Source organism: Neltuma alba, unplaced genomic scaffold, assembly GCF_004799145.2.
Source record: "Neltuma alba isolate B1F8T4 unplaced genomic scaffold, ASM479914v2 tig00011243_pilon, whole genome shotgun sequence".
Taxonomy (NCBI): Eukaryota; Viridiplantae; Streptophyta; class Magnoliopsida; order Fabales; family Fabaceae; genus Neltuma; species Neltuma alba.
The window spans coordinates 259,924-280,076 of NW_021635961.1; the positions used below are offsets into that span (position 1 = coordinate 259,924).

Below are 20,153 nucleotides of genomic sequence, written 5' to 3' on the forward strand. Positions count from 1 at the left end.
GATCCCAAATGATTTTCCTTTCCTCAGTTGTTACGGTTCACTTGTGCCATTGTGTGTTACATACATACATACATATATATATATATATATATATTCGGTCTTGTGTGTTACATGTTTGTTTAAACTGCAATTCTTTGCTTCACCCGCGGCATACAAAGGACTTGATTTTTTTTCTTCTCGAAATTGAGGATTAGGTGCATGTTAGTTTCATATTGAAAATCATCAAAATACGATTTTTATGGTTTTTTATAATGAAATCAAATACTCGCCCATTTCTCATACATGTGGAAAATAAAAACATGACAGGGATGTGAATAGTTGATTGGTTATAGAAATACGCCAGAAGTTTGAATTTCATTAAAAATTTATAGGATGATAATATAATAAGCTTTGAGTAGAAATTCACCCTTCACAAACAGGAAAACTTCTGAGCAGGTCCACTGCATTTACCTGTTTCCATCATAATGATTCCACTTGCTCCCGAGTACCTCAAATTATCAACCACTCATTGTCAACTAAATAAAGGGCTTTTACTAATAAATTATTTTCATCATTATTCATTTAAATTAAATCTTGCACTAACCTTTATTGAATTATTATTATTTTTTATTATTGTTGCTGTTGTTATTATTTTGTCCAATCTTTCCTCCCATTTTCCCCATCTTTTCACGAGTAGTTTTCGGATTCCCATTTGTTTTTTTTTCCCCAGATAACATATCTTTCGCTTGATTTATTTGGATGTATTATTAGAAACTGGTGCTCAAGTGGTGAAGTGAAGGGTTGGTACGAAATTATTTTCATTATGATAATATGCTCTGGAAAGCCCTGATACAAATTGCATAATCAAAGGAGGCCAATTCTGACTTTAAAACCTTGTTGCTTAAAATACCAAAACTGTTGACTCCGTACCTACAATATTAACCACATGTCTTCTTCTTCTTGTTTTATTTTTTAGGTGGAAGAAGATATGTCTTCTTTATATATACAAGATAATAAATTTTACTGAAAATAATAGTTAATTATAAACCTGCTCTCGAAGGCTTTAAATTTAACCATCATATTATAGTCAATGCCAGGAAGGATTATCAATATTTTCATAATCTGAGGCAATTTTGAGAATTTGAACCGTAAAATCTTCTCTTTTTTCCTTAATTATTGTTGTTAATATTTAAATTATTCTCTCAACCTCATGCACTAAAACTAATGATACAACCAGCAATTTTTTAATACCTAATCTAGAGGGACGTATGCATTAAAGTAAACTAAAGAAAGGAAAAGTCAAGGGGAAAGGCTTGATGTAGCACTCTTATGATAATGACTTGATTAGATTAATGTTATAAGCCTATCCTTACCAATAATTTAATTCCGATAGCCCTTAATGGATCCAAAAGTAGAAAACGTTCGAAAGCCTAATTAATTAATTAAATAATTAAATAAAGTTATCAAAAAATGGCTTGAGCATTAAAAATAAATAATTGGAATCCAATTCTATACTCAACTAGGGGTTGTTGGATAAAACAAGCTCTTAATTATCTTGCTGACTGAATGTTGAGCATTATTATTATTTTTATTTCATAAAATTTAAACACAAGTGCACACAAACATGTTAAGATTGGACTTAAGTTCGAGATCTCGTCCAAGCTGTTAATTAGTGTTGCTATTGAGACAACTTGCTGTTGACAATGTCGAGCATTATTGGGAAGAAGATTTTTAGGGATCGATATGAGATTATTAGATGCATGCTCTGTCCCTTCTAATTCTAATGCTCCATCTCTACTGTCCATTAGACCAGTTTTTTATCTTCTACTACCTCTAGTCCTAATTATAAGACCCCATTTATATTCTATGAACAGAGACTTATAATTAGGACCGGAGGTAGTATACTATAATTTCATTTTTAATGCTTTATTCAAGAAAGACTACAATTGAAAAGATTATTTTTATCTTTTGGACGTTGAAAAAAGGGAAAACAATATCATTTCCTGGAAACCGTCTCTTATTGTGGATATACTTCTTCAACCCTTATAGCAGTATGTATAAGGATCTTATATTTAGAATTGGAAGAGTATATAAAGAAAAAGGGAACACATGATTGTGAAGCTTGTCTATGTACATACGTCTGTGCTTGTCTCAATTAGTGTGTGTATATAGATGACTGATGGAGTCTCATTTTGAAGAGACAGCTCAGGTTAATTAGAAAAGGACACAAAAAGGAAGAGTTGTTGCGTTGTACAATACTACTACAATAGTAGGCGGGATTCTCTGGCGTGTCACTTCCACTACGTGCAATTCCCCCACATACTTTCACTTTCATGATATTATTAATATTAATGTTTGTCCTTTGTGTCTTCATATTATATATATATATATATATATAATAAAATAACAAAAACAAAGTACGCTCATTTCCAGCACATGCACGGACACCCCAAACCGCCATTCCCTCCTCTTCTTTTCTCCTTCCTTATTATTCATGTTCATTCCCCACACCCACTTCTTCCACTTATTACTTCTTTTACTACATTATCCCCTCTTTTTTGATATTATTAAGATTTCATGAGAAATAACTAATTTCAAGTTATGTTCTTATGTTACGTAAAGTAGTTAATTAGGGTTTATTAAGGGGGAAAAAAGAGCTGCATGGCTATGCATGCATGTTATGCAGTAACCACCCCAGAACCTGACAACTTTCTTGGTTCAAACAAGACGCACAGGATACACACACACGCACCCATCTGTTTCCCACTCTGTGTCTTCTCTTATCAACTCAGTATCCTATCCATTCCTTAATTTCTGCCACCATTTCGTTTCGCTTATGACCAACTTCATCATTGTTCCAACATTTGATATTATATTACGTCTGCTGTAGAGCAGAACGGTTATCTGTCTGTGTCACACTTTTTCGTCGTTTCTTCTTATGCGCCTACTCACAGACTTCCCTCTTTTCATATATAATCATATGCAATCGAGATTAATTTACATTTACAATAAAAACACAGACGATACAACACAAGGGAATATGATCAAATGGGGTACAGACACGTTATATAAAGGAAAAAAATAAATAAAAAAAAGGAATATATATTTCTTCTAGACGTCACTACCCTTCCTTGTAAAGCAGGAGAAAGCAATTGACAAGCAATATATATATATATATATATATATATATATATAGAGGAGCTTTAAGTTCAAACTAAAGAGTCGGATCTATCTAATTCTACCTCAGAAACCAGCAAAATGATTCTGATGATGGTGATGATGAGGTTGCACCATTTGCAAGTCCGTCGTTGTCGTTTGGCACGGGTTATCCTCGTTCATCAACGTCCTATAATATATACAACACCACCAACATTATTATATATGACTCCCCAGAGACAGAAAACACACATGATTAAAGTTAGAGATGAAGGTTGTAGCTTGCAATGAGAAAGAGATAAAAGAAGGTTAATTACTCTCGAGGTCTTGAAGCCCAGAGAGAACTAAGGGCACGAAGGCGACCATAGTACTCTCCCATTACAAGGAAACATCTTGCGGCTTGTCGAATTGTCAGCAATCTGCATAACTGGTGCAGTGTCTGTTGCCTCAAATTATCCGCCTTCATCAAACGTACCGGAACCATATTCATTAGTTCATCAAGTCAACAAAATCACCAAGACATTCGTTTATTATTTACTACCTCCGGTCCTAATTATAAGATCTTATTCATAAACGAGATCTTATAATTAGGACCGGAGGTAGTAATATATATATGTTTGTATACATATCAAAACACAGAAGCAAACTCTCCAACCACCGCATAAGAATTTCAATGCGTCTTAATCCAGGAGGGAGCACATGGTTCAAAACAATTGACATGCATGATGACTTTGTCTTATTCGAAGTCTAGAATAATATTGTATTCCCTTTTCATACCATTAATTGATTATTAATACTATAATACCACAAGTAGTTGAGTATAATAATAGAAATAACTTTTCATATTGATCTCTCTTGTTTTTCTGAATTCTTCATGTTTAATATAATCCACCTACGGTTCACGATTCAACAGCCATTACTTTCAAAACCAACTTCTGATTGCGACATTTTAAGATGCGAAAACGACATCAAATGCTTATAATCACCCAACATTTTAACGCACAACTTAGCAACAAAGCAACAGGTATCACCAATAAACTTAAGTACCCGGCAACAATAAACAAAACATTGTTTATAGAGACGTCCCGAGCAAGTATTGGGGATTTAATAACATGAAATAATTATGAACTTTTATTCAACTTATATACAGGAAAAATATAGCGACAGGTTTCATATGATAAAAAAATTAAAAACAACAGGGTCAACGATGCCGTGATAATTATCAAGACCTTAACGCGCATATTAATTACTGGGCAGGTTGGTTTTGAATTGTTCGCCCCAGCCAAAAGATAATTTTTCCAATTTTATTACAGAAGTCAATTAACCTTGATGAGAAAAAACGTATTAAGGACGGTGCTAATTAATAAGACAAAACGAGCATTTTTATTTTCACACGTCATATTGATTAAAATAACATGGAAACAAATACGAAATTGACTTTACTAAAACTTTAGTATGAATTAGGAGCGGTCTAAAAGAAGCTAAGGAATTTAATCATAACAGCTTAAGGCTAACAGATTCCGTTTTCGACCAGTAAGTTTCTGAACAAATGGGTATTTGAAACATATAAGCTTATGAGATGAAAAATAAGTATGAATCAAATATAAAATTTGACTAATCATGTATTAGTAAGACTTAAGCTCTCTCTCTCTCCCCCCCCCCCCCTATCATTATAGTCAAAAGAGAAAATTGCTCCAAATAAGTTTGACACAAAAGATGTCACCTGATCGGCTTTGTGTCAACCAAACCTCCCCCCACCAAATGAAAAGAAAAAAAGAATCAACCTTTCAAAAAGCCCTAGCAAGCTTCCTTTTCTCCTTTTTTGACTCTCCACATATTATGTATACATAATTACCCTCATATATCAACACGAATATGTACAACTCAAAAAGATATGTTCTTTCTTTTGTCTTTCCATTCGAATGAAAGATTATCCCAGACAACTTCCCGAACAATATGAAACTACGTGCTCAGGATTGTATTATGAATATATATCTATGGTTACGAGTATAAATGTGTTACCTGGCGGACGAATCCTTCGAGATTGGAGAGCTTGCTCATGGCGATGACCATCTGTTGAACGCCGTCGCCGACCGGGCCACCGGCAATGGTGTCAACAAGGGACTGCTGGAGTTGTTCATGGCCTTGAGAGAGAGCCTCTTCTGCTTGCTGTGAGGAATGTCTGAGGCCATACATTCCCATAATCTGCTGCTCAGCCAGTGGCTCTAACTGCTGTATCAACATCTGATCTCACCAAAAACATCGCTTTAGGCCTCTAAAATACTTCTCAGTTTTATAATATGGGATATTAATGATAAATCTCTCTCTCTCTTACACACACAAACGAATTAATTAAATCAAAGTGGTTAGTTTTGTACCGTGATGAGCTCAGAGGGTCGGAAACCGCCCATCCAAAGGAAGCAGCGTTCAGCAGGAGAAGTCCACATGCCAGTAATAAGATGAAACACGTCTGTTTTTGCAGCGACGCCTTTGAGCCTGAAGATCTCATCGTAATGCGACAGATATCCATCCACCATTATTCTTAACTCGCTGTCCGATAACGCCGCCTGCAGCGCCGCTCTCAACTCCATCATGTGCCGGTGGTCTTCCTCTATCCATCTTGCGTATTCCATATCAAATATTGCAGCTCCTGCTTCTCAGTATACATGTTATGTGGTTATTGCTATGATAAACTTTGCATGCTCACCAACATTTCTTTAATCAAATATTGCTATTTTTACGATGATTCTTTCTTAGAAAGAAAAATATGTATTGCAAAATTAGCAACCGATAATTAGAGTTTAAGTTGTCTGATAAGTGTATAATTCTAAAACAATTGTTTTCTTAAAAATAAGGATATGGCGTACTGCATTGTAAAAATAAGCATTTCTGCATACATGTTAATTATATATATTGAAAAACTTCGAAGGTAAATGTGAGTAGTCCCTAAATTTTGGGATTTTTTTCCTTAAATTCATATTAAAAGATTGTTTGGTTATGGTGGCATGCAATTAATGAAAGAGACCCAGCACCGTCTTTCTTAATTAATTAAAAATTAGCAATAATCCTCTTTTTCACCAAAAAGTGGCGTTTCTACGTGTCATTTCCTCTTAGAACCCTAACATTTTACCAAAAAGTGAAAAAGAATAGCATCATTATTCATTAAGAATTCGCTGAAAAGTTAAAGTCGATGGACTGTCTTAAATGTTTAGAAAAAGTACTAGTACATATAGCTCAAACAATTAGTGCGATCTCACTTAACATTGGCATCTTTTTACTGTATCTTTCATCTATTATCATTCCTCTATAATTAGTTAAGAATGACACGTGAATTTAGCCAAAAGATTTTGGTCAAATCAACGACTTCAACTAAAATTTTAAAATGGGGTTACCCAAATTTGACTTTTATCACTTGTTTTAATATAAGCTTCATCAGTCATAGTTCCGTGCAAATTATGACAAAATAATATTAGCAAATAAACACAGACAAGATCTTTCAACTATGTTGATTATCCTGATTTTTTTCTTGACCCGGCAATTATCTATATCATAGTCACATTTGCAAGAAATCGGCTTTACGCCTTAATTCATTTCATGACAGTTTTTTATTTTAGCAATTAGTAACAAGAAAATTATGATATTGCAATATGAAAAGAAGCAGTGGAATGAACAGATAAACTCACCAGAGCTTATGTTGCCCCCGGCACCAGCACAGCCCAAGAACAGTCCCTATATTTTAAACAAACCCACATAATTAAAATTGAAATATATAATTACTAACTGCTGCATTATTCAGTTTAATTTCACTTTTCAATTATTGTGAGCGTGGAAGTATGATTTGGAAACCTGTGAGCGAGCTCTTTGAAGGTCTTGCTCAAGCTGAGTGAGCTTTATCCTACTGGACTCTAGCTGCTGCACGTAGGCCTGTTTGGATAGAGGGAAAATGAAAAAGAAAGTGCAGAGAAAGACATATTACAATACTTTCCAACACAGTAACTGTTATGATCTTCACCAACTAACTGTACGATTTAATGGGCCACACCAAATAATACCTTCTTTCTCAAACGGCTCTTCCGAGCAGCCTCTCTGTTTTGAGCTAGACGTCTCAGTGTCTGCAGGAAAACCAGAATCAAGAAAAGAAAATCTTAGCTCCTTTAATAAAAACATCGAAGTTTTGTGGGGGATGAGATACGTGCATATAATGTAATGTCACTTTAAAAACCTTTGCATCAAGTTGTTTTTCGGATGAAGAACCGGCTCCCTTCCTCTGCAAGAGAGAGAAAAAAAAAACCCAAAAAAATTCAACTCAGGAAAAGAAATAAGAGAGAAGAATGATTTCTGAGGGGGAATGACGAAGACTAGGAAAAAATGTGCTTTTTAGCTGTTTGATCTCAGAAAAGCGGAATAGAAAAACTATGGTTTCAATCCGGAGGAACAAGAAGAGATGATGAGAGGGGTAGCCGGTTTACAGAATTTCTGGGAAGCATTTCTGGATGAAGCTGGCCGTTGGGCCATTTTGGAGGAGACAAGCATTCTTCAATATGATATGGATAACAAAAGGCATCATTTTCTGCCATTCTTCTTTCTTGAGGCTATTAAACGGTGGTTGTTTAGCTTTCTTTAACTCGAGAATCGACTTGGAGTTGAGGAGGTGGGGGGAGAGAGAGAGAGAGGAAAATGAGGTTTATGTAGAGGGATTGAGAGAAGTGGGTCACTATGATAATGAGAACCGTTGATAAGTACCGAAAAGATTCTCGATTTGTTTTCTTGTGTTGTACTACATGTCTCTCCCTTTCTTTATCTCTTGCTGTTTGTTTCTCTCTGATGTTTCATGTCAGACATTCATCAGAAAATCGTTCAGGAATCAGGAAAACTCTGTGTTCTTTTGATTTTCTGAGAGCTGTTGGGATCTGTGCTGTTCTTTTGTGAAGATATGCCCAGAAGGGGAGAGAGGCAACAGGATCGTAAAAACAGTAATAATTGCATCAAAGAGGGAAACTTTTCCTGGGTTTTGGGGATCATGGAAAGAGAAAAAAAACTAAGAGATCAATAGTAGAAAACAGTAGTCAGAAACCATGAAAAAGAAAAAGAAGAAAAAAAAGGAGACCTTTTCCTGCGGTGATTTGGCAGGTGATTGATTCTGTGATGGGCCTGCTCTTGAGGCATCACCTGCCATCTCGTGTTGAAGTTGCTGTTGCTTCTGATGATGATGAAGGTCTGAAGATGAAGAAGCTTTCTTACTAATGGGAGATTCTGGTTCAAATTCGAACTGATGCTCACTTTTGCTCGATATGGTGTTAACACCTGACCCAGAATCAGTGCTTTCTCCTCCTGACTTTGATCCTCCCTGTATCAAAAAGTCATACAAAATCCATTTTCATCTTATCATACATAAAGATAAAGATATCGTCTTCCCAAGAATCAGTTCACAACCCAATATATATGTATATATCGGTGGATTTTTGTTGAATTTGGAAGGCAAAACAGTCAAAGAAGGAAAGCAAGGTAGAGAAGAGTAATACTGCTACTCTATGGGTTTGCTGAAATTTGATTGGCCAAGAGGGGAACATTTCCAGAGTAGTAGCTGCTGGCCTGGACGTGAATAAAGCTGCACGAATCATAAAAGCAAAATCTCACATCTCACAGAATCATCAAAACGAAAACAAAACCTCTGAGGATCTTCAATTATATACTGGAATAATAATAATAATAGTCGTAAATATATATGGGAAGGCGTATAGGAGGAGGAACCTAATCCTCTTTTTTCAGCAGTTATAAGACGTGTTTCTAAGATTGTAACCCCCACGCCATCCATTTCTGTTGCCTCGGAATCATTACTGTATCTGATATGGTAAGACATATTCAAAAGCTCTCATCCTCTCTTTTCTTCTCTCTTCGCTTTTTCAAGGAGTTGGTTTTGGTTGTATACTTCGCTAACGTCAGAGAAAAAGAAGAAAAATCGTAGAAAAAGGGAACCGTACGTGCTCTGCCTTCATCATTTCTAATCTCTACTCCTTGCAGAACAATTGCCTCTTCCAGCTCTCCAAAATCAAAAGCAGTCCCTTGATTGCTTTGAAACAGAAAAGATATAAATCATAATGAAAATAAAACACCCAAGTCAGATGTATGAAAAAAGTATGAACTTTTTCAAGTATGCTTCAACAGAGCAGAAGGAGAAATTATTGAAGGAAGAATACATTAAGCTGGTGGATGCTGCAGCAGTATTATTAATTCCGTGAACTACTCCATAGTGATGACCTGAAGGCGATGACTCAGACAAACCAGTCTGTCCTATTCTGTGACTCGCCATGCAAATAAAGCTAGCTATAGCTTCTTCCTTCTCAGACCATTCTAATCATCTTTAATTTCCCGGAGCTGAACTCTGAAAAACCAGAACCTGAACAATTTGAAAGGTTTATCCAGCAAATCAAATCTGTTTACCTCTTGTTTTTTCCCTTGAAATTCGCAAGGTATGAATAGAACCCAATACGGAGATGGTCACAGAGGAACGAAAAATCAAAGCTTTCTTGTCAGATATTTAAGTGGCCAGAGAAAGAGGTTCATGAGGTCTTTTTCTCAGAAATGCTCCTCCTTTGCAACTTTCTTCTCCTTCTCTGTGAAGCAAGCGGGTTTATGATCAGCGTCTAGTGGCATGAATATTTGAGTTTAATGGTTTCAAAAATGTTGTCATGGCAGACTTTGTCTCTGGGTCTGGGCTGTATTTGAAATTGTGGGGCATGAAAGAGAGCAGAAATATAATAAAAAGTGTGAAAGATACAAACAAATTTATATTAGTAGAAAAGAAAAGGGAGGGGTAGGGACATATGAAAGAAGCCACTGGAATCACTGACTCCTCCTGCTCCACTCTCTCTAACCGCCTGTGCTTTCTTATTGGTTCTGTTCTGAGCTGCATGTACTTGCACAACAAAGTCATATATACTTGTGAGCTGTGACTTGTGTAATTTTAATCTCTTCAGTTATATTATCTTTAAATCTCTTCAATTTTTTTATATTTTGATTAGTCAATTTAAGCTTCCCTATTAAATTATTAAAGAACTATCTAATTTTTAATTATTTCTCAAATTTGGTCTCAATTATTGATTCATCTCCTAGATTCTAAATTAAAACTTTTTTTTTTTGGGAAAATTAGCCACCGGCCGAGGGCCCGCCTACCAGCTGCCTGCGCTGGAGATCATCGCGGACAACCAGAAAAATGACCATCTGTAGGACTGGCCACAAAGATGGGGTTCTAGAAACCATCTTGTCCATCCTTTTAAAAAAAAAAAAAATCATATGAGGTTATTTGGTCCTTCTTTAAAACTTCAAAATTGTGGTTCTTGATTGTAATTAATGTCCTTATCCGGTCTTCAATTATCATTTACCCCAAACTTGAAGCCAAGAAACAATAGAACTAAAACATTTGAGATTAGTTTAACTTGATCTGAGGGGCTTTTTTTTTTTTTTTTTTTAACATCTCACAGCAAAAACTAAGGAGAAAGTATTCTATTAGTTTGACATAGGAAGAACACAACGTGGGGAAAACAAATATATACATGAGAGTGGTTGGCATAAGCTTGTGGGGATGAAGAAGAGCATGCATCAGAACAAAGAGCATGAGAGAATATAAAATATAGAATAGTAGAGAAACAGAAGGAAGGGATGGAAGGAAGGGACAGGCACTTTCTTTGTGTAATTAATGAAAGTATTGAGGGATGGATTTGGTTGGTATTATCCCCTTTGTTGAGGGGTCAACATCCATTCCTTGTCATCACCTAAAGCAATACCACGTTCAGATTCCATTCTACTTATAGCAATTACATGTTAATTTTCAGATTGATGAGCATTCTTGCTCCCTTGTTTCACAGAGTAATCATCGGCTTTTGGAAAATAAAATCATTGAACTCTCCCATAATTATCATACCCCCATCATTACATGTGTTGTCTCTTTAGCTCAAACGTTGTTTCTTGAGTGTATGTTTAACTGCTAATTAATCCTCCAGCCTCCTGCCTCAAGAGACATACAGACTATATCCATAAGCACATTATCTCTATAGACTCTCATAAATAAAATGAAATTTTAAGTAGCCAATTGCTGTCGAGGAAGAAATTAAGGATTTATTAGTTATTTATTTTTTAACTTATATTATTTTATTATAATTGGTGGTGACTCTTGTACTTAACATGAGATCTATTTAACTAATTTAAGTGAATTAATAAAATTAGTTAAATTAGTTATTTGTTAAAAATATGTGTTAATTATTCTAAAATATCCTCTTAAGTACGAAAAATAAAATGGATTGAGGTTTTATTTCAAACCAAATATAATCCTCAATTAAATTTTATATTAGGGATAAGAGATAGTATTTAATAATTGTTCTCTCTTTTTATATATATATTTTAAGTAAAGATATATAATACTTTTTTTTTTGGTTCATTTTTACGGTGTGTACCAACTACAACTATTCTGATAACCTCCAAGGTCTTCAATGGAAATATGATATATGAAAAATAATTTTTGGAAGATTAGTCATATAGTAGTTTAATACAATTAATAAAAAATTTTAAAAATTACATGTCAGCTCTGTCTTATTAAAAAAATTGTAATCAGACTTCGTCTAGAATAGTGGATAGGTTAGCTAAGACATAAAATTAAGCTTGTCAATGTTTGTTTTTGAATAGAAATCCTCTTTAATGTTTCTATTTTTTTACAATTAGTTTGCTATCCTTATTTATAGTAATCAAAATCAATCAATCTTAATTAAAAGACGGAAAGGAGGGAGAGATTAAGTAATATATATTTGCAGACAACATCAAGGTTTTTAATACTCAAGTCCATGATCATTATTGGGATCATAAAAATATATTAAAAATATATTAATATATCTGTACAGAAAAAAGAACAAAGAGAGATGAGACAGACTTTTAGGTAATGGATCGATGATCTATCTCAACAAAGAGAGCCAGGCTGAATGCAAATATAATAAATTTTTGTTCTCATCTAGCACTTTTTTTGCAGGTAATATGCCCTCTCTCCAACCAAATTATTCTTTCATGATGCCAATGATTGGCCTTTTAAAATAAAATAAAACAAAACAAGTGGTTAGGTTCATATAATATTATATTATAGAGAGCCTTCTACAATATGGATTAGGTTTATTATTTGTATTTTTGTTCCCAATATTCCTTACAAGTTAAAACATGTTCTCACCTCAGCAAATATTTCCGATATATTTGTAGCTTTTGCTTCTTCGGAAAACCAGAGCATTAATTCTCTCGAGTTTTCCTTTTTCTCCTATGTTGGCGTAGAAAGGTGATTGATTCGCTTGGATCAAAAATCCTACAATCGATTGCTATACGAGGAAGACGTTGCTGGACTATGTTAATTCATTTCTTGATACCTAAGCAATAAATTAAAAGGATTTTTTTTTTTTAAACTGATGAATAGACCATGGCACTAACATTTTCACTGTTTGAGAAAAGAAAATCAATTATCAATGGAAATGGACCCCATAATCAATCAATCAATCAATAACTTGGATGTTCCAAACATTAATTTTGTTTTTTTAGCAAAAAAACCCATGACACGTACGCAGGCACGCCAGACTTCTGATAGAGAAATTTGATTATAAATTATAAATTAAAGATTGCCTTTTTCTTATGTTTCTAACATGTGTTTTCTCCCTTCATTGCTAATATTACAGTCAGTGATGCGTAGCTCAACTTGTCCCTGTATAAAAGTATTTTATCTTTTGATTTGATTGATGACAATTTTTTTTTTTTTACCAAAATTAAAACTTAACTCCTGTCGCAAAAAGAAGGGGAAAAATTTTATGAAGTAAAGTTTCTAAGTGTTAGCGTTGTTACAAGCCCAACTTCTTTTTCCCATCATTTCGCACTCTCCTCAATCCCTCTGCCAATATTTTCAACTAACTTTCTCCCGTGAACGATTCGAGCAAAAGATATTAGCAAGAGTGAACTAACTCCTTATTGTCTTATCTTCATGAGCTGCACTTTTCCAGATATGGTCACTGTTATACCATTGTCCTGATGTTCTCTTCATAAATTGAATGACTTGGTTAGTTTTCGTTCCATTTTCTGTTTCTTAACAACTGGGTTTATGGAATATCCCTCTCACTCGGTGGGACCTCTTGCGTTCTCCGATAATTCCATTGGTTCATTCATGCAGAGACTGAAAAATCATTCAAGTTCTGCGACAAATTGATTGGTTTAACTTCGGCGAATTTAAAGTTCAAATTTAAGAATGTTTTTGCAGATCGCTCAACCCCGAGAAAAGAAGCCGCACCCTGTCGAAAGATTAAAATCTGTCAAACGAACATACACCTCTCTAAACGTCTAACTTCATTTAACTTCACGTAACAAGCCTCTATATCTGATTTGATTTAATTACAAATAAGGAAGGAAATTCTGAACTCCACGGGTTACCTTCTGACTGATTTTGGAGAAACGGTCTTAGTTGAATTTGCTGGGCACACAAGCAGGCCTTAAGTTGACGAACTTCTACTTCGAGATGTATTGTTAATTTGTGATGATATTGTATTTTGAATTTTGTGTTCTATGCTGTGGGAACCGAATCAAAGTGTACATGGCAATTTACCATGCACAGGGTATAACAGAGGAGTGCCAAATCAACGTTAATTTCCCTTATTTTATATCTGGAAAGCCACTAGCAATCACTCGAGCTCCAGTCTATCAAAGGCTATTCATTTTAATTCACCAGCTCATCAATTGTCATCCTTTCACTCTGAATGGACGGGCTTGTCCAGCTTCAGATGCTGCATCTGAAGAATTATTTCTCAAGTTAAGTCCATTCTTTATTCATAATTCTAGAGGAGCACAATACTAAATTTTCATCTGCAAATTTGACACTCGTATGTGAAATGAGATTAAGAGATAAGTTAACAAAATCGGTATTCTGATGTAAAAGGAGATGAAGACATTAGTCAAGAACGATCGTGGCTTTGTTAGTCCTAGCACACCTCGCTCACCACAACTCCCACAGAAATTTGAGCTTCTTCGTTAATAACCATTCAAATTCACTGTGCAATTTCCTGGCAAGATCTTTATTTTATGGTATTAGGTTAGCGATCTATCATAGCATAATCTGGTGAGTACTGAGCGAACATGGCATAATCAGTATGAATATGTATGTAGAAGAAATAAATATAACAAAACCAATGAAAGAACAACTTGTTCGGTCACAGTGAAAAGTTAACTCCTTGACGAGAGAAAATAATGTAAACTCCTCGAACGTGAGACCATCGCGTAATCTCCTAGCAGACTTTCGACTTTATCACCAGGTGCTCTACTTCGGACAGTCACCATTTTGATTTCTCCTGGGAAAGATCTCTGCTTGAATTCATGTCAACCATAAAGTGAGTTGAAGCTGCAATTATTCTGACTCAAACAAAGACACCCTTCCAGAGACACAAACCAATCAATCCACAAGAAAACTGCCTAAAAAATGCTTTATTAAAGTACAAGTCGACACATAATTGTCCATTAACATAAATGTTTCCAACTAATCATTCATGAGTGAAGTGGTGTTGACATCAATCATCTCCACAAGTTATTCATACCAGCCAAAAAAAAAAAAATAGACAGACCACATTACCATGTTAGCAAGAAGAGCCAAAATTCTAATTTACGCTAATGTCATGGTCAGCAAAGATGTATTTGCAGAAAAGGAAACCTACGTTAAAGAAGTTGGTTAAAACACATAACACTTCCCCTAAGACCACGAATCAGAGTTCACGGAGCATGACAAAACCAGAGTCTAAAAAGAAACACGAAGAAACAAGAGCACAGAAAAATGAGTTGGACTGAAATCAAAAGAAAAGATCAACTAACAGAAAAAAGAAACACAAGTAAACAAAACAAATAGAAATTAAAGATTTATATGTATAGGCAAGCCCGCGAGGCCATCACCGCCCAACCGATACAAAGTAAATCGAAGGGCTCTGACCGCGAGCAGTCTTCACCGCAGGGTCCGACGGCAAAGGCCTTGCCTTTATGCCACAAAGTCTCAGCAGCCCTGCCGCTGGGGGTGGAGCCTCCGGCACCGTTCACATGGAGAAAGAAGGGTGGCTCCACCGTCACCAGCGCGAGCAGCACAGAGAGCTTTGAGAAGGCATCGACCAAGCCAGTGTTCCCTGCTCAGATAAGATCAAGTAGTGTTTACACCGCATTAGGGTTTGCGCTTGCCTTATGTAGGCTCTTCGGGGGTTCTTTTTCAGAATCCCCCAATTACCCCCGGCTCCTGGGTCTAATTAAAGAGGCGTGTTTCCCCCTAATTCCATGGCTAGTGCTTATATGAAAATCTCTTATTCTCGTGCGTGCTAAACTTTATAATTTTAAATATAAAACCCAATAAATTTTATATTTAGAACGGTATAACTTTTTGAGCAACTTATTAATAATTAATTTTCTTATTGAGGTTTATACATAATTTTCTTCTTTTTCCCACTCTCTTCCTCTTCTTTTCGGTAAAAGTTTCTTTGGGGCCTCTGAAAATGATGAATGAGTGAATTGCAATGAAATTTTAAATAAAAAATATAATTATTAAAAAGTTTTAGTGATAACAGTTTACAATGAAAAGTTTGAAAATAATAAATAATAACTATTCACTTGTCATTGATAATAATTATTATTTTTTTAGAACTCATTATAATTCTCCATGATGAATTACTTCCTCCTCCAATCGTCTGGTTTCCAAACAATACACCAGCGAATTATTTTGCACAAAACTCAAGTTCAAGCCCGACCTTAAAACGGAGTTGGGTCTATTATATCCCAAATTAGGTGAAACAGAGTAGTGCCTTGCAACATAGCAGTGATTAACCTGGGGAGAACTTTTTGAAGAGTAATCTCAAATTATCAACCATGTCCCGGCAGATATTAATATTGAAATATCATAATTCTTTGGCGGAAGAAGAATTCTCTACAATGCACCATTAGCACATTCTAATTAGCCACTAGAAAAGTATAAACAATGGGCCAAATTTCACATAAAACTGAGGGATAATAAAAATATAACGAGATTTTTAACCCAAAAAGTTACAAAACTTATGAACCACATAAGATTAGCCTCTGTGGTCTCAATACACGGTTCGCACCTCACAGGAGTGCTACATCGCGGAGAACCGGACAAAACTGAAGGGGCGTCATTTACAAGAGGAAAACAGAGCTTTCTTTGCACAACCAGTGAGTATGCCTGCTTGAGGTAAGAAAGCCATTGTATATGCTGAATTAAAGAGTGGAGGAAGTTCTAGACTTGTGAAGCTTATCATCATTTGCAGGTGGCGGTAAGGTCTGGGATGATCGTGCTGCATGGTAAGACGAAGAAACGAGCTGTGCTATGGCGGGAACAGCCCCACCTGCAATTTTTCAAGCGATGGTATTATTAACTGAACACAGTAATTGGTAAATCCACACCAAAATGATTTTTAAAGGGTATCCCTAATCTTTCCACGTACTCTTGGGTGGCCTAAATGATTTTTAAATTTAAAATGTGCTAAAATGGATACTATTTCCTTATTTTATTTCATCCCACAAGTAACCTGAAGAGTGAGGTCTATCAAACAAGTCACTATTAAGATAAGCCCCGAATGATTGTTACCTTTGCAGTTGTTCATGACCTTTTCCCCAAAATTAGTTTTGATCTTGATGTAGGATTTTCAGAAATTGGACGACCAGAAAGCTAACTACCTTGATACAGTCATCTCCCCATTAACTTATCAACCAAGTTCATCAATTTGACTATTTAAAGCATTTGTGGGACGGAATAAACGACAAGGAACCATTTTGGCATTATTTGAAACTTAAGGGACCGACTTGAAACTTCAAATTACGTTTATGGCTCAAAGAAGTGATGTAACCAAAAAATTAATATTGTGGGTAGGTCTAAGTAATTTTTTTTTTTTTTTTTTAAAAGATGCGCATAGATTTCAGTCTAAGACTTCAAAATGGACATTATAAAGCATAAATAACACAAGCTCAAACTAAAAACTAAGGATCATTTAGAACGTGTAAATCAAGCAAAACAACACATTTAGAAATTTACCTGTCAGACCCGCACAGGCTGAAGAGAATACAATCACAGGTGGTGTCTGAAATGCACAGAGGTTTATGTCAATAAGATGCTCACTAACACAGTAGCATTCAAAATATTGAGCAGGCAGGAAGTATAGTCGTAAAAGTACTGCGGCGCATAGTATACATGTACAAGTTCTGTAATGCTTCCACACACAAGTTCTCAGCTTCAAATACACCAATATACTCTTAGTTCTAAACGTAGGAGGCTAGGAGCTACATAAGGAATTTGTTTTGATCTTAAAAGTAAGCCCTCAATCTTCTTTTATTGCCCTCATCTAACCCCCCCCCCCAAAAAAAAAAACCTATCTCCATTAACTGCACACATCAATATGAGTAGCTTTCAATGTAAACGATTAAAACTGAGGGGTATTTGCAGGAAACCAATGCATATTATTTATAAATAACTAACTAAACTAATTTCTTAAATATGTGTAAATTAGCTATCCAACTCCCACATTTAGGATAGGAGGTAGTACAAAAGATGCCCCGAATGCATCATTATGAACAAGCACAATCACCATATAAATCAGCACACGAGAAACTGCATTCCAAACCAGGCCACAAAATATTATATAATAGCATTAACAACCTCGGCCTACCATAATAAAAATTAAAAAATTAAACCAAGAAGAAATGACTCCACAGAATTTGGTGTTTCGGATTGTGATTCTGCTCACTGAAACCAAGTTCAGGGATTATGTTAAAGCACCTAATAAAACGGCCAGTTCAAGAATATGAAAAAAAATGCGCTACCCCCCAACCCAAAATAAAGCAAGGCAAATATCCCAATGACAATCATCCCCATCAAGAGAGTGCGTAAGTAGCAATCACGGTCACCACAAATTGATAATCTCAAGAAAAAGCTATTTGATTTTAAAGTTCTACAGCAGCAATAATTATTAACTTAGGAATGAGATATTGGTTTTCTTCTGCAACAGATTTCAAGAGCAAAATGATTTATAAAGCAGTTGTCCAAAAAGACGTCAAGGTCATGGGGGCTCTTCCGTTGACACCATATGAATGGCTAAATGCAATAAAGAGAGTCAGGCAATCCGATAAAAAGGAGCTGTTTGTTAAAAGTTTCAACTATCATGTAGAAGAAAGGCAAACATGGTCTAATTATTTCACCGAACAAGAATGATTTTAGGAGTTTGTGGCTACTCTGTGCACTCAACAATCCATGTTAAGGAAAGAAGAAAGAGGCCCAAATTCTTGGTCAAGTACATCACCATGGCCATATAATTGGCAATGATTTCAAAACTTCTATCGTGGTGCTTTTATTCCATACTACAGTATGAACAAAACATATTTAAAAAGAAGAATTGAGTCACTTACACCAACGAGAAAATGCAACCACATGGGTCCTTTCACCCATCTTCGAACAACAGGCATAACTGCATTACGGAAGAAAATCTCTTCAAATAAATTATTCATATTCTACACACGTAAATAACATGTGAATCCATGGACTTCAGGAAATCTGTGGCAGAAATCAATTAAATGACATCGTGCAATAATCCATAAAAAGAAGCAAAATATTGTGTTTATGGGTTTCTTGTTTGAAATTAACTGTCTTGGTTGTTAACATGAAAATTAAATGCTCATTCTTTCGCTTTGAAACATCAAATGTCTTCTACAAATACCATGAACAAATTATTAAAACAGTTATGATCTCATTCATCACGTTATTCAAACCAATCTACAAGAAAAATTGCAATTGATGTGCTCTTTATATTATTATGGGCAGAAAGAGTGAATACAGAACAATCAAATCTGGGCATATGACGTTAATAGTTACAAATTTCATGCAACAAGCATACCAGGTGCACCGATTGTCAAATAGTAGGAAGCAATAGAGGATGATCAATAATGAAATTCACTAGTGAAGCTCGACTACGTGAGCACAAATTGATGCATAGTAATGTTATATACCGTGGTTAAATCCATAAAATGCACTTGCCGTGCCGCCAACCGCAGAACCAATCTGCACAAAATTTGAACCCAAAAAATGATCAGTGAAAGTTCAAACGCCCATAAAACTCAGATAAATTAAGTGCTCAACTGTAAACAGATGGTCAACATTTTTTTCCCAAAGCACATATCTGAATCAAACTAACTTGGATAATAAAATTAAGCAAGCCACCAAGAACGAATAATTCACCATAGAAAAGCTATCCCTGATGAGGGGAGAAACGGTCCAATCACTGGTTTCCTGCAGATAAAGGGCAGAAATTTAACAATTGTCTGAAACCGAAAACAATTCAGGGAAGTAAGAAAAGTTGAGAAATACCATCTCTTTCGAAAGGGGTCCCGCACAGTGATGGCATCGGATGTTTTTAGTATTGGAAGAAGCGGAGCCCCTGCTACTCCGATTGGAGGCTGCCATGGCTGAGCCCTCTGTTGATCAGAGCCAGACAAGAACCCTCAAAGAGTCTCTCTCTCGTTACACTGGCTTCGGGCAGGATTTAGTGGACGCCTGAGATTTAGTTACGTGAGACCAAGGGAAGAAAATATGACCACGTCATTTTTTATTGTGGATTCTTATTGATTGATTATTCACCGTTCAGATCAGCTTGTAATTTTTCATTCCTGTAGTTCCAAAAATTTCCAATTCACGCCCGAAAATTAAAAATGGGCCCCTACAACGTCCACATCAGCAGCACAATGCTGATGTGGATGCATGGCAAGGGGTTCCGCCGCCAAATATTAAAACTCGGCGCTGGCGCACTTGTTCTTGACAAGGGACGGGGGAAGAAAAATGCGCTAAAATGAAATGTTTAATTTTTCCCGCTTATTATTTTATTAAAAAATTATTACCTATATATTTTTTAAAATATTATTTCGATTTTTTCACCAGCAAAATTTTATTTCGATTAAGGCTTAAATTTTAACAAATTATCATTATC

At 35.5% G+C, this 20,153-nt stretch overlaps 2 protein-coding genes and 1 long non-coding RNA gene across 3 annotated transcripts; all 3 read right to left on the reverse strand.

Annotated features, from left to right (window-relative positions):
• Positions 1-2,942: 2,942 nt before the first annotated feature.
• LOC114762791 (transcription factor TGA9) lies at positions 2,943-9,988 on the reverse strand. The gene is made up of 12 exons (XM_028952369.1): positions 9,333-9,988; positions 9,117-9,205; positions 8,658-8,743; positions 8,243-8,482; positions 7,358-7,402; positions 7,188-7,247; positions 6,982-7,059; positions 6,819-6,864; positions 5,514-5,785; positions 5,158-5,379; positions 3,453-3,595; positions 2,943-3,325 (listed from the first exon to the last, which is right to left on the reverse strand). The coding sequence occupies exons 1-12, from the start codon at positions 9,443-9,445 to the stop codon at positions 3,223-3,225; spliced, it is 1,497 nt and encodes a 498-aa protein (XP_028808202.1). The 5' UTR covers positions 9,446-9,988; the 3' UTR covers positions 2,943-3,222.
• A 4,209-nt stretch (positions 9,989-14,197) lies between these two features.
• Positions 14,198-15,359, reverse strand: LOC114762798 (uncharacterized). The gene is made up of 2 exons (XR_003742284.1): positions 14,768-15,359; positions 14,198-14,502 (listed from the first exon to the last, which is right to left on the reverse strand). It is a non-coding gene; the product is annotated as an uncharacterized LOC114762798 (long non-coding RNA).
• A 662-nt stretch (positions 15,360-16,021) lies between these two features.
• Positions 16,022-19,696, reverse strand: LOC114762802 (uncharacterized). The gene is made up of 6 exons (XM_028952381.1): positions 19,538-19,696; positions 19,409-19,459; positions 19,180-19,231; positions 18,583-18,641; positions 17,216-17,261; positions 16,022-16,529 (listed from the first exon to the last, which is right to left on the reverse strand). The coding sequence occupies exons 1-6, from the start codon at positions 19,631-19,633 to the stop codon at positions 16,402-16,404; spliced, it is 432 nt and encodes a 143-aa protein (XP_028808214.1). The 5' UTR covers positions 19,634-19,696; the 3' UTR covers positions 16,022-16,401.
• Positions 19,697-20,153: the final 457 nt, after the last annotated feature.